Raw genomic sequence first — 13,923 nt, 5'->3', positions numbered from 1 at the left:
CCCCAATCATCATTGCTGTCCTCATCTGATTTCATACACTTACAAACAGTGGCAGACACTCTGTTTAGTTTGTACTGTTACAGGGGCCAGGAGGTTAGCTTGAAACGTGTTGGAGGTTTTCCTGCTCCGGATGCATGTCAGAGTACATGCAGATTAATTTGAGCTTCTGTATGTTGGTGAGTTGTGAAACATGTTTTTATATCCACGCTGTGCTGCTACCTGCAGGCTACATAGGATGTAGACTTACATGCAAAATGAGGATATTCTTTACATATTTTGTAATCCTAGAATATTTGTCATTTTGATTTTTTTTTTTTTGCGTGTCTACATTGAAGCTCATGAGACGTAAAAAATTAAATGTGATTTGGCCAATGGCTAACAGGTGTCCTAATGCTTACTTTTTTTTCCACCACAGGGGGCAGATCTGAGGCCAACAACCACCTGTTGAGCAGACTGATGAGAAGAGAGATGGGATCCTCTGTTACTTCTGCCACTCTGTGTCCCCTCATGTGAGTCCTACTGCAACAATGTTGATAACTGCTAAGTCATTACTAGCTAAATAGAACAATATTTGTATTATCATTTTAACCTCTTGTGCAGCACCCAGGCTAAGCTGTAATGCATTGTAATGTCATATATGAAACCATTTTCAAGATTAAAGAAGAGATTTGGTATAAAAAGACCCAGTGACAGAGTCCCAGCTAATGTAATATTTTGTTTGTTTTCCTTAAAAATGAAAGCATGGGTTTTTTTTGCACCAGTTCCTGAGGGATGTAACAGAAAGTGAATTATCATTAAGAATTACTAGAAATGCTTTAAATGCTTGGATTTAATTCAAATCTACTAAGTGGTTCATCTGTTTGCCTGAATGCAAACACTGCTTGAATGTTTACTAAAACATTCAACAAGTCTGCTAACTTCTTGCATTCCAATTTTGAGAATGTACATAAAAGTTGACCTTCACCACTAACCTAATATACACATTCTGTAGTGTCACCTGCAGTGGGATGAGAGTTTGGATAGGCCACATTCTTGGCAGTTATCTAGAGTTATGAGCTGAACAGCAAGCACTTTTGCTTACAATGCCACCCAATTAGTATATGTTTTTGAGTAAGAGTTTATGTGACTCACATTTATAGGTCTCCAAAGGAATCCAGTAGCTGGTGTAAAATACAACTCCATTTCTTAACATCTGGGACATGTAAAATGGACAGCATGTGGACATCACTGCAAGGATTAAGGAACATGTCCAAAAGCTTAAAGCTACTTTCTGAAACTCTACCGTGGAAGAAGGAAACTGTAAAACAGATTCAGAATAGTTGTAGCCTTTACTGGGCCAGGTCAGTGATCATAAAATAGTGATTATGTCATCTGCACATATAGGCTCCATTAATGCTGAATCAAATCTACAGGTTATGAACCAACAAATGCTGCCAAGTTGACAATGTCAATATCAGGAGAGGCCCTGTTTATTACTGAAAGACATTGCCAAGCCACATTCTGCATGTAATACAGAATCAGAGTAATATAATGGACGGCTGGCTGTCGCAACTTGTTACCTACGTTTAAATGTAAAATAAGACAAAGGAGACCGTGAACTGTTGAACAGATGACGTCTTACATAAAGCAGGAATTGTATCACATTCCCTTTTTGGAAATATCTCTGTTTGGTGTTGCTAAAAGAATGAATGATGCTACAGCTTGTTAAATATATTCCTGTCCCTGTTTAAAATGTGCTGCTGGCATCTAATTTTTCCTGTCTTTGTGCTATTTTCAATTTAAATATGGGGTATTCATTGTTTTGAAAAATAATAACATTTGTTTGTTTTACATTATACACCATCCCAACGTTTTAGGAGATGGGGTTATAAAAATGTGGTTATTTTTTTCCTCTTACTATCATATTCAGATGGATCCTGCTCCTCGTCCTGTTGGTGCAGAGGCTCAATGCAGTAAGACCTTCCTTTCTAAGTTGTCATTAAATACAGTACGTATGTTAAGTTAAACATGATATCACTACAATGCCTACAAATTAAACCTTTTTATTAATATCAACTACAAAAGGAAAAAAACAATAGAAAATACAAATCCTTGTTGTATAATTTAAATGCATTGCATTTCTGAATGTAGCAAAAAATACTCACAATACATATTCAACATACACGTAAGCAGGGCAAAACAACCTTTTTTCTTAAACTGTTATAGTCTTTTATTATACAAAAAAACTTACAGATGTTACAAATTCGATAAATTCGGCCATAATAGGAAACATGTACCAATTCATTACAAAGAATCCAGTTGTGAAATAAGTAAAGGCCACTGAATCATTGATATAAGTTCATAACTTTCTCCCTGTGATTAGTTCAGTGTTTGCCCATTCATTATATAGCTAGCTTAAATTTTTACAAGAAAAAGAACAGGAAGTGAGTAAATGTCGATAATGATTTCTTTATTTCCATTCAATGTAAAGTTAGCGAAGACTGAAAAAAAGACTACAGTGTGTCTGCCTAACATTGCACACCACTAACTTTAGCACAACTGTTAATAGCCTGCAAATATTTGTTTGATGATATATTTGTTTGTTTGTCCCAAAAGTGTGCTTTCACATTAAGCTATACCTAGCTTGCAGAGGCCAGCAAAAGGGTAAATGTCTAAGGTATATCTCATGCTGGACACCTGAACGTATCTGCGCTGGTGTGTCAGGGCACGTTAAGGAAAGATTTTGGCTAATTTAGGCTTCATTCTAAATAAAGTATTTTTGAAAAAAACATTACAAAATACTTACATAACCAACATACTTTTAAGTTATGCAGGCCTATAGTAAAAGGATTTTGGAACACCATAAGCTAACATGCTAGCTAGTAATGTAGGCCTAAGCATTTTAAGAAGGTGTAAGCCTCCATGTACCTTTGGATATGACACATCATTGTGAAACCAGTTGTGATACTTCTACAGTGAAAGTATCACAACTGGTACATCAATGATGTCTAAAATGTAATATTTGCAAATTAGTATTTCTGTATTTCCAATTTTACTGATTTGTTTAATAGGTTACCAATGACTTATCCAATAGGACATTTTTCCGTTACTTTAAAGGCAGATGCAAGAAAAAAACGTGTTAAACCAAAAGTAAAAGTGGGACAGCAGATGTGCGGCAGCAATTTCCGTAGCATTAACTAACTCTAAATATTTATTAAGCTTTGAGAAAACATTATTAAATATTTGTGACAATCCAGTCACAAACACACACACACACACACACACACACACACACACACACACCTACACACACACACACACACACACACACACACACACACACACACACACACTCAAACATATTGGTAAACCCATTTTGCATCTGGAAGTGAGACTCACTTGAGTTTTTTCTTGAAGCTACAGTTCTATGTCAGAATGTGAAAGTGCTGTGAGATTTCTTTTTCATCAAGGTCAGAGTGCTTCTCAGAGTCTTTGTGAGAACCCTGATTTGTATAAAAGTTTCTAATTAGGACTGTCTGGTCTCTGCAGAGGGATGTTTTAGTTCTCAGGAACATTTAGGAATGGGAGACATAGCCAAACCAATGCCTTATCTGATGTGCAGAGTGACCCCCCTTTCGTGTTATAATAATAATAATAATAATAATAATAATAATAATAATAATAATAATAATAATAATAATAATAATAATAATAATCCATTTTATTTGAGGGCGCCTTTCAAAAAACCCAAGGACACCTTACATGCAGGCTTTTAAAAAAACCCAATAAAAGATAAACATATAAAGTTAAAAGGAGACAGAGGCGGTTGATGTTTCGAAGATGGAAGTATGCAGATGGGGTGATGTTATTGATGTTTGGAATGACTGAGTGCCATCGAGGACGACACCCAGACTCTTGACCTGAGGGGAGGGGGAGACGGAAGAGTTGTCCATGGTGATAGTGAAGCTGTTTGTTTTTGTGAGAGTGGATTTAGAACCAATGTGGTCCCTCTGATCCCCTCCTGCATTTCCCCTCTGATTCCCTCCTGCCTTTCTGTAATCTGGTCTCCACTGACACACACACAACCTTATACAGTCTCCATCTCTCTCATAATACCAATTGATACTAACCCTTATGCATTCACAGCCTTTTGGTGTCTCTTCTTTTTTCATAGGGGGGAATTGAGGGCGAATGTGAAGGGAGGAACTGCACTGGATGTCGGTGTCTTCTTGCCAAAGGTGCAAGGGTAGGAACTCTTTTCCCGTCATGGTGTTGTGTATTGGCAAGCTATCCTGAGTAACTTTCCTGTTGGTAAGATGAAAGTTAGAATTTTTAGAGATTTTATTCACAAGACAGACATTGCACTATGTACGTTTTTTTTCCTTTAAAATGGACTTGTGTTTTGTCCATCCCAGTTATGATTGCCTTGTATAACAAGCTGCATTAAATTCATACATTTCAAAGGTGTAAAGATCAGATTCCATGATTTGACAAACAAAGGACATATACCTTAAACATTAAAAATACATTATTCTTTATTGCCTTTATAGGGAGCACCAGGTAAGACAGGTGAGCAGGGCGACATGGGACTAATGGGACCACGGGGACTTCCGGGGCAACTCGGAGAGAAAGGCAGGAGGGGATCAGAGGGACCACAAGGCCCAGCAGGGCCCAAAGGAGACCGTGTAAGTGTCATGTTCACGTGCATGTTGTTTTATTGTGACTAAGAAAGAAAAAGAAAAAACAATACACACTAAATGAAAATAAGCTATATGTCATCACAAGTTGAAATTATTCAAATATGTATTGTCAGTATCAGTGGATGAAGACAGGTTGGATTATGCAATGTTTGCTTACTGAATGATGCTTGTTTTACATTTCAGGGGACAACTGGTAATCCTGGTTACCCTGGGAATGATGGCTTACCAGTGAGTACACCACTATTGCTGAAATTTAAGTTTGGAATAAGCCAGTTACTGCTAACATTGACAATAATATTTTCTTTAAGAATTTATGGGTTTCTCCCATTTTGCAGGTCAATTTGTGGTTTACACACATCTCAATCACTCGGAAATGTCCAATGAATTTTTAATATTCCATACATAAGCACATTACACTATTTTCAATTGTACTTGTATTGTGTTGTAGAACCACCAACTCTGAAACTAACCATTTAAGAAACAATATTTTTAGAGACAAGTCTAAGACCTACGTATATGATTTTAACCATGTGCCTAGTGTGCCCTCTAGTGGACACATCTGTGCATGTTATAAGTGGGGCCTGATCTCTTTCTACTCTTACTGCAGCTGCCTCTTGACTTCTCAAGAGTTTGTGCTTGAATGAAATTGAAGTTGTAAGCTAAACCTTTATATAATTATAGTGTACTACTGAAGGCATGAATGCTGTATAGAAACATTCTCAAATAGATTTTAAAAAGGTTATTGATGTAATACCCTGTGATTATATATCACCGCCATAACTGAACTATATTTTGCAGGGCCACCCTGGAGCAGGCGGTGAGCCTGGTTTACCAGGACTGGATGGCTGTAATGGGACAAGAGGTCGTCCAGGAGAAAATGGTATCCCTGGTTTTGATGCTGTCCATGGGCCACCGGTGAGGCGAAGAAGTCCTTTTCTGATATTTCTGTTTGCCATTTTTCTGTCAAGAGTGGGAACGCAAGATGTTGTCCTCTAGCATACTTTTGATTAGGTAACAGTAAAGTGAGTTACACAGGATACAGTATGATTAACACGTTTCATTAATTTTTCACATTTTTTTCAGCACACAATTTATTGAAATTATAAAGCGAAATGCACCTTATGGATTTTGTGGTTTCCTGTGTCCTATGAGAACTGTTTTGCCATAAAGATATTAAAACATAAAATGAAACACTCCTTGTCTCCTCCAGGGCCTTCCTGGACTTAAAGGAATTAAAGGAGAACCAACATATGATGGTACCTTTACAGGACTCCCTGTAAGTTCCCTTAGTCTGGAAAAACCTCTGGTAAAATACGGTCTGGGCCTCACATGTGCCACATGTATTTGTTTTTGTGTCCTTTTTTGTTGCAATTCAGTGACTGTGAATACTATTATTTGATATTCTCATCTTCATTTCCTCTTGTTCTACAGGGGGATCGTGGTAGAGATGGAGAGCGGGGTCAACCTGTATGTTTTCTTTATTTCAGTTTGATAGTAACTTACTGATAGATTAAGCAAGAATGAATTACTTTAACCTTTACGACCCCTGCTTGTAGCTGAGTTAAATAAGTGTTATAATTTGGTGTCTTCACTAACTTTTTTTCTTTTTTTTTAAGGGAAGAAAAGGAAGCATTGGGCCAAAGGGCCACACTGGCCCCTCTGGTTTACCTGGCGTTGAGGTATAACATTTATATTTTTATGTAATGTTGTGATTAAGATGATATAATAAATATCTACCAACATTGAGCTGCTATAAATGAGTCCTGTTTTCTCCACCATTTCAGATAGAAAGAAATTAATGTCATGCTTCATGTGTAAAACTGTTTGTGATTCTACTTAGGGTTTGGAAGGACCCAGAGGTGTGAGAGGACCACCAGTAAGTATCCTGCTTTTAAGTATTTGCCAGTTCATTGTTGACTGTTCACTGCTAAAGAACATGTTGCATGCTTTCATTCACAAATCATCCCTAACTCAAAACCAAACTAAACTTGTGGCTGTTCTGTAGGGTGATCCTGGAGCATCACTAGCAGGCGATAAGGGGGAAGATGTAAGAAACCATGTTGGATTTTGAGAGCTATGCATTGAGGTTTTGAGTTGTTTGTACTACAGCTGTGCTTCTAAATGACTATATATATATAGTCATTTAGAAGCACATATATATATAGTATATATATATAGTCATTTAGAAGCACAGCTGTAGTACAAACAAATGTCCAATTAATTACCGGGAAATCCTGAAAGACCCTAGATATCCAATTAAATACAACAGCCAGTGATTAAACCTGTTTCATTCCAAATTACAGGGTGAGCAAGGCCCACCTGGACAACAAGGACCTGAAGAAGTTGTAGTACTGCCTCCAGAATTTCTTCCACCCAAAGGTTACAAGGTAAAGTTAAAGGTCCCACTAATATTACCATCATTAGTCTTTAACCTTTTCCATGTTGTAATCCTCTATTATTTTCTTTTTAGGGAGAACAAGGTCTTCCTGGACAATGTGGACTCAAGGGCATACGTGTGAGTTTTTCTTTTTTTCCTAATCTCACTGGCATGTAAGAGATGAAGAAGAGAGTAGTTGATTTGTGTTTTTTCCTGTCAGGGTGTTAGAGGGGATTACTACAATGAGGGAATTAAAGGAGAGCAAGGAATTGTTGGTTTCCCTGGAGTTCGGGTAAGTGACTTTCATCAGACACAAGTTAGGGTTTAGACAAAAACTTGCATGCAGAAAAATTAAATTTCTCCTGTCTGCTTCCATATCTAGGGTCTTTCAGGATTTCCCGGTCAGGATGGACAAGCAGGGCCTGAGGTACACCTTTGTCATGATTCATTATGTCCATTATTATTAAGAAATATATGTAATTATGATTGTAGTGCCATTTCTGCCTTTATTAGGATAAGACACATACGAGAGATAGGAAATGTTGAGAGAAATTAAGGTCCAAGTGGAACCTGGAAGGATTGCAGTCTCTGCACAGGGAGCACACAAGCTAACTGCTCGGCTAAATGACCATCCCAAGATATCTTTAAAGGTTAAATATATGATATATTTTCAGGGTATGCTTGGAGAGAAAGGGCTTCCAGGACTTATTGGAAGAGTTGGATCCAAGGTAAGTTTTACAGAAACACAAAACAAATCTGCGTCACAGTTTAATCTGAATCTGCCAGTCTGTTCCAGTCATCAAAAGCGACTTGTTCATTTATTCGAGGGAAGAAAAAGCTATCTTTCTACTGTTGTTGACCTCTGCTCATCTAAAGAAACATTATGTACACATTTTCCATGAATAACTTTGATTTCCTACCTGTCTTTGCATCCAACAGGGTTACCCAGGGGAAGTAGGTCTCCCTGGTCCACCCCAATTGTATGATGGGAGGGATGCCAGAGGTGAGGCCATAACAGTAACTACACCATCCTCACTAGCTACAGCTATTTGACGATACAGTAAAAATAACCTTCTTTACGTTTAAATGGAATCAGGATAAAAATACAAATGTGTTGAATTACAGTCACATAGTCTTCAATATGGTCTTACTGTATACCATCCCTATTTTCTGCATGGTTCAGGTCCTAAAGGTGACAGTGGTTATCCTGGAATATCTGGGCCCCGAGGTGACCCAGGGTTTATGGGCATGCATGGACCTCCCGGCCCACCAGGGTTAACAATACCAGGTCAGACTTTAACCTTTGTCTATGGTCGCTAACCTTCAGGTTACTTCTCCCTTTTGTAGAAAACAACAACACTTTATCAGGTTTATCTTTTAGTATCCAGTATTACTTGAATGCAAGTTGTTTGTAGCTGTAGATGCCTGTATGTGTGTTCACTTTAGGTTAAGCTTTTTTTATTTAACCTTTATTTATCCAGAAAAGACCCTTGAGATTGAAAACCTGCAGAAGTTACACATCAATCAATAAAGGCATTTTTCTATTCTAACCGTCTTTATCAAACGTTTCTCAAAAATGTTTCTAGAGGAGCTTGGTCAACCTGGTCCACGAGGACGAACTGGTGAAAAGGGATACAAGGGAGAGCCAGGAAGGTATAGTGACTTTGAGATCAATCGGTATCCAGGACCAAAGGGCTTTAAAGGACCCCCTGGAATTAAAGGTGTCACAGGTCTCCCAGGTCCTCCAGGTACATCAGCACTTCCCTAATATTCAAATTCACAAAATATTATAATCTCAAAAATTCTTTTGATATTTGAGTAATTTAAAATTTGTCATTTTTTGCAAATATTTATTGGAACTTGGACTTACTTTCTGACATGTGTTTCTGTGTATTTGTGTGGAATACCTGATGCAACTGGAACAGGATGTGGAGGTAAATTCTTCAATTACCTCAGGGGAACAAATAACATCTCTTGTAATTCCTAATTTTCCATTACATGTACATGGAGAGGTTTCTAACTTTTTTCTATCAATATTTGTTGCTGGTTCACAGATTACTACTGTGAGCCTGGATACCCAGGGGACCCTGGAGCCCCAGGAGCCAAAGGCTTGCCTGGAAATCCAGGGCCCAAAGGAATTAAAGGTGATCTGCAACTGTTTCATGCTTGAGCTGATCCTACAATTAAAATGTTACTTTAATTGGAATGTATTTGGTTGTTTCCTGGATCTTTTTGGCAAATTTATTAATTAATTTCGAATGGTATAATTGTTTTTGTAAGTGTAGTTGGATTTTTTTTAACAAACACGCTGTATTATATTTATTTGTTTTTTTATCTGTGATTTCCAAAGGTTGTGTAGGGGAATGTGAATGTCAGTCAGGTGGCGGAAACCGAGGGCCCCCTGGTCCCCCTGGTTATACAGGACCCCCAGGGTCACCTGGAAGTCAAGGACTACAGGGAGAATCAGGGCCAAAGGGAGAGGAGGGTTTCAGAGGACCACAAGTGAGGACCAAGGAGTCAAACTGTATTAGTGAATGCAGAAAATATTTACTTTTTAAAAGCCAAAAACATAGTTGCGTTTGACTTTTTGTTTTCTTCTAGGGCTTTCAAGGGTTACCTGGTTCAAGAGGACAAAAGGGTCCAAAAGGGGACTCTTTTATGGCTGGTGTTAAAGGTAAGCTGCTGTTTAAGCCAAACTTGGGCTGTATACAATATGATTACTTCTGAACAATGTATGTGCTATTTGTAGGTACTTGAAATAAAATAAAGCTTTACTTTTCCTTTCACGCTCACCACACTGAAAAATAAAATGTACTCTGAACACTTTGTTGAGTACAAAAGTGGCTCAATAGTTGGATATTTTTTGCCACTTTTTTCTAATGACCACTTTGTTTTATAAATGCTTGAATAAACGGTGTTTCATTTGTAAAGCTTAGCGTCTTGTGATTTGTTTTTTTTATCAAAAGGTGCCAAGGGTAATAAAGGAGGTCCAGGATATGCTGGTCCTTCTGGAGCAACAGGTAGACCAGGAAGTGATGGCCAGCCTGGCCCTACAGGAGACCATGGACCGCCAGTGAGTGTGAACATTTTAAGTATCAATACTGTAATTATGTGATAGACTATGTGTAGTAATTTCACTAGACTGAGTTAGCAATAGCGAACCTGTAAAAACATTCCATTTTGGTGCATACTCTAGTTCTCCAGTTATGCTATTGTGGAACATTATTGCAGGGTGCTGGATATGTAGGATTACCTGGTCCCAAAGGTGACCCTGGTGTTACTGGACCTAAAGGGTTTCCAGGGTCTGTTGGCCCTGAAGGTCCTGGTTATCCAGGCCCCAAGGGGCTACATGGGCCTAAAGGAAATCCAGGAAGTCCTGGCAATCCTGGAACTCCTGGGAGACCAGGCCCTCCAGGTCAGAGACTTGGTTACATTTTGAGACTTTTGTTTAATATACTCCTCCTACATATAGCACACGTTTATGCGCTCAGCATGTGGCATTTGTTCCACCAGGTGAGACTGAGCCATGCTGTCATGATCAGATTGGTCCACCTGGTCGTAAGGGGGAACCAGGTTTTCCAGGTAATCTTTTTAGTTGTTACATATGACATCTTTTCATCATCTATTGAGTTATTTAGAATAGGCCTAAAGTTACTACTATAAGTGTTTTAGTAAACAGAAATAAATAATAATATGACCATTTAAATATTGTCAGGACTCAGACATTTCATTGGTCCCTTGTAGGGATTCCAGGTGCACCTGGAAGAGATGGTCGTCCTGGAGCTCAGGGACTTCCAGGCCGTAAAGGAATGAAAGGAGAAGATGCCAGATCCGGAGGGTTTGGACCACCAGGTAATTACTCTTTATGTCTATTTTTAAATGATAAACCTATTGTAGAGATATGTCCAAGATTTGGGGTTGGGTTATTCAGAAAGTGTGTATGAATGCTTACTGGTATTTCTTTTTTGTGAAAGGACCTCCAGGTTTAGTTGGGGATTCAGGTAACCCTGGTCCAAGTGGAATAAGCCTTGATGGTCCTCCAGGCCCTCCCGGTTTACCAGGACTAAAAGGCAGGAAAGGTGCTCCTGGAGATGTTTTCTCTGCTAGGCCAGGCAATCCTGGCCCACCTGGCCGCCCTGGAGCTACAGGGGCAATGGGATTCCGTGGCCTTCCTGGAAACCCTGGGCCTCCTGGTAGGTTTAATTTTTAGTTGAACACAACAACAACAACAACTCGGCTGATGAGAGCCTGCATCAGAGGCATTAAAAAGTTTTCCTTACAGTCCACCCATTTTTTCGGTATACTGTTAATGGTTGGCTATTGGTGCCTTTGCGGGACAGGTGCACAAGGTCAACCTGGACGCCCAGGCCATAAAGGAGAACCAGGAGACATTGGTGATCCTGGAGCTACTGGTCTCCCAGGTCTACCATGCACCCTATGTGACCTGCATGGACCTCAAGGCCCTCCAGGACCTCCTGGAAACCCTGGATTGAGGGGAGCACCAGGTGAGCAATCATCAACCAAACACAATTATATAGATAACTTACTATCACTGTACTGTAGATGTTGTCAAGATTAATTCCAGACTGCATATATTCATATTTTTTAGTGAGGGCATCATCAACCAATTCTTTTACACATTTCTCTCATTGACGGTATACTTTTTATAGGCTACCCTGGTCAGAAGGGTAATAAGGGACAAACAGGTCCATCGAGCCATGGACGGAAGGGACCACAAGGTTTCCCTGGTCCTCCAGGTCTGCCAGGTCCAGTCGGACCAAGGGGCCCCACTGGCCCCTCAGGAGATCATGGCACAGATGGCTTCCCAGGACAGAAAGGTAAATCAATGGCATCAGTGCAGATGTAATTATATTTACCAGTCAGCGTGTCTTTATTAATTCTAAAAGCTCACTCCCCTATCCACAATGGCTCCAGAACTCCGCACTGATCCAAACATCTGGTCACTACATTTCCCACCAACACCAGCAACAATGACCTATTCCAGTCTTCATCTATATTTTATCAACAGCTCATTTTACTTAAATTCTGTTGGTTTTCTGCCCTGACTGAATTGACATTTTCTCTTCATTCATTTAGGTGAAAGAGGGTACTCTGGTAGACCTGGGTCTAGCGGTTTACCAGGTCACCCTGGACCTCCAGGATCAAGAGGTAAACAAGGAGAGAGAGGCTTTAATGGCCGCCATGGTCCATCAGGATACCCTGGACCACATGGTTATAAAGGTAGGTTTGTTTACAAACCATTTGCCTTGTATCAATATATTCAGTTTTGTAAGTAGCTGTGACTAAATGTATTTTATTTAAGTTTTCTAAACATTCTGCCAAAAAGGTTTACGTGGTCCACGTGGAATACCAGGACCTTTAAGGCTTGTGAATGTGACAAAAGGACAAATGGGACCTCCAGGAAGGAATGGTCAACCAGGACAACAGGGACCTCAAGGTAAAGGACCAACTTATACCTTTGTTTGAAACAAGATTTGATTGCGGTGGTTTTCAATTGTCAAGGAATAAATGTATGTATAAAAACACTATTAAGATATCATCTTAATCGTGTTTTTTTATGTTCAGGCTCAAAAGGCCAAAAAGGAGTTCCAGGTGATTCTGGTTCAGATGGATGGCCTGGTCCTCCAGGGTCTAAAGGCAGCAATGGTGCTCCAGGCAGGGGAGGAAGGCCAGGAACTCCAGGACCCCCTGGAGACAAAGGTTTCCCTGGTCTAAGGGGATACACCGGACATAGTGGTGATCAGGTACACAATAAACCTGTTTATTTGATTTTACTTTTAAGTAGTAGTTTAGTAGTTTGTTTATTAAATTCTTTGAAAATCTCTATTAAAGGGGATGGTTGAACTTTTTTTTTAAATGTGCAGCATTTCTGAATAAATATGTGTATTTGTAAACTTACGTGAGAAGATACTTTTTTCCATAACATAGATGTTATGGATATGTTATTTCGTTTAATGTGTTTACGTCTGATAAAGGGAGATCAAGGCCCAAATGGACGTCCAGGTATTGCAGGAGTGCCAGGATTCCCAGGGGCCAAGGGTAAGTCAAAAGAGAGAGACAGGATGGGTCTAGGTGATGCTGAGGAAGTTAATTTTCAATACAACGGAATATAAATCCACGTTTAAATGTCTCAATCATATCCGATTCTTTCAGGTGACCCAGGACCGTCTTTTGGACAACCTGGTCCACCTGGACCCAAAGGACTACCTGGGGAGGATGGACCCAGTTGTGAGTAAAGATGAGCCACACTGAACAGATGACCCACCCTGGAAGCATGTGAAGTAGTGAAAAGGGCCTTCAAAATATAAACATGTATCTGTTTTAAAGAAGATATTTCTGCTTTTGTACAAATACTACATATACAGTTGCATATATAAGTTATTTAAAATGTAATAATTGGAAAAAAAATTAATAATCAAAATGTTTTACCTTTTAAGCAATTAGAGGGATTCCAGGGGATCCAGGTGACCCAGGATCCCTAGGAAGGTATGGGCAGCCGGGACCACCAGGGCTCCCAGGGGATCCAGGAAAAAAAGGAGAACAAGGTGATTTCTCATGAATGGAATATAGCATTGTTAGCGATGCACTGAGTATGAAAATTAATTTAAATAATTTCATCACATTTTGGTTCTGAGTTTCAACAATATCACTCTTCCTATAGTAAGACCTTAGTACAGTATATCACAGGAACTCAGAGATAAAAGAGAATTACAGCTCAGCTTAGAAACAAAGAGAATTACAGCTCAGCTTAGAAACACTTTACAGGCTCAAACTCAACCATAATTACTCAGACTAAACTTAAACTCAGACTCTGGTAATGGGGACTCCACTCAGACTGAACTTGGA

At 39.3% G+C, this 13,923-nt stretch overlaps 1 protein-coding gene across 1 annotated transcript in view; it reads left to right on the top strand.

The window, feature by feature from the left end:
- Positions 1-5: 5 nt before the first annotated feature.
- LOC306827201 (uncharacterized protein) overlaps positions 6-13,923 on the top strand; it is a 19,701-nt gene continuing 5,783 nt past the window's right edge. The window contains exons 1-37 of the mRNA XM_079348871.1: positions 6-176; positions 416-509; positions 1,910-1,952; positions 4,154-4,225; positions 4,530-4,664; positions 4,863-4,907; positions 5,478-5,594; positions 5,890-5,955; positions 6,111-6,146; positions 6,296-6,358; positions 6,520-6,555; positions 6,685-6,726; positions 6,983-7,066; positions 7,150-7,194; positions 7,277-7,348; positions 7,439-7,483; positions 7,731-7,784; positions 7,996-8,059; positions 8,240-8,344; positions 8,643-8,804; positions 8,982-8,990; positions 9,111-9,200; positions 9,407-9,558; positions 9,658-9,730; positions 10,023-10,129; positions 10,288-10,471; positions 10,570-10,638; positions 10,801-10,908; positions 11,031-11,249; positions 11,397-11,561; positions 11,727-11,894; positions 12,154-12,297; positions 12,404-12,514; positions 12,643-12,821; positions 13,053-13,116; positions 13,231-13,305; positions 13,515-13,622. Coding sequence (XP_079204997.1) covers positions 457-509; positions 1,910-1,952; positions 4,154-4,225; positions 4,530-4,664; positions 4,863-4,907; positions 5,478-5,594; positions 5,890-5,955; positions 6,111-6,146; positions 6,296-6,358; positions 6,520-6,555; positions 6,685-6,726; positions 6,983-7,066; positions 7,150-7,194; positions 7,277-7,348; positions 7,439-7,483; positions 7,731-7,784; positions 7,996-8,059; positions 8,240-8,344; positions 8,643-8,804; positions 8,982-8,990; positions 9,111-9,200; positions 9,407-9,558; positions 9,658-9,730; positions 10,023-10,129; positions 10,288-10,471; positions 10,570-10,638; positions 10,801-10,908; positions 11,031-11,249; positions 11,397-11,561; positions 11,727-11,894; positions 12,154-12,297; positions 12,404-12,514; positions 12,643-12,821; positions 13,053-13,116; positions 13,231-13,305; positions 13,515-13,622 — 3,364 coding nt within the window. The 5' untranslated portion in view covers positions 6-176; positions 416-456. The remainder of the gene's footprint in view (positions 177-415; positions 510-1,909; positions 1,953-4,153; positions 4,226-4,529; positions 4,665-4,862; positions 4,908-5,477; positions 5,595-5,889; positions 5,956-6,110; positions 6,147-6,295; positions 6,359-6,519; positions 6,556-6,684; positions 6,727-6,982; positions 7,067-7,149; positions 7,195-7,276; positions 7,349-7,438; positions 7,484-7,730; positions 7,785-7,995; positions 8,060-8,239; positions 8,345-8,642; positions 8,805-8,981; positions 8,991-9,110; positions 9,201-9,406; positions 9,559-9,657; positions 9,731-10,022; positions 10,130-10,287; positions 10,472-10,569; positions 10,639-10,800; positions 10,909-11,030; positions 11,250-11,396; positions 11,562-11,726; positions 11,895-12,153; positions 12,298-12,403; positions 12,515-12,642; positions 12,822-13,052; positions 13,117-13,230; positions 13,306-13,514; positions 13,623-13,923) is intronic.

The sequence above is a fragment of the Symphodus melops genome, assembly GCF_947650265.1.
Source record: "Symphodus melops genome assembly, chromosome: 7".
Lineage (NCBI taxonomy): Eukaryota > Metazoa > Chordata > Actinopteri > Labriformes > Labridae > Symphodus > Symphodus melops.
This window is presented reverse-complemented; position numbering and strand designations above follow the sequence as displayed.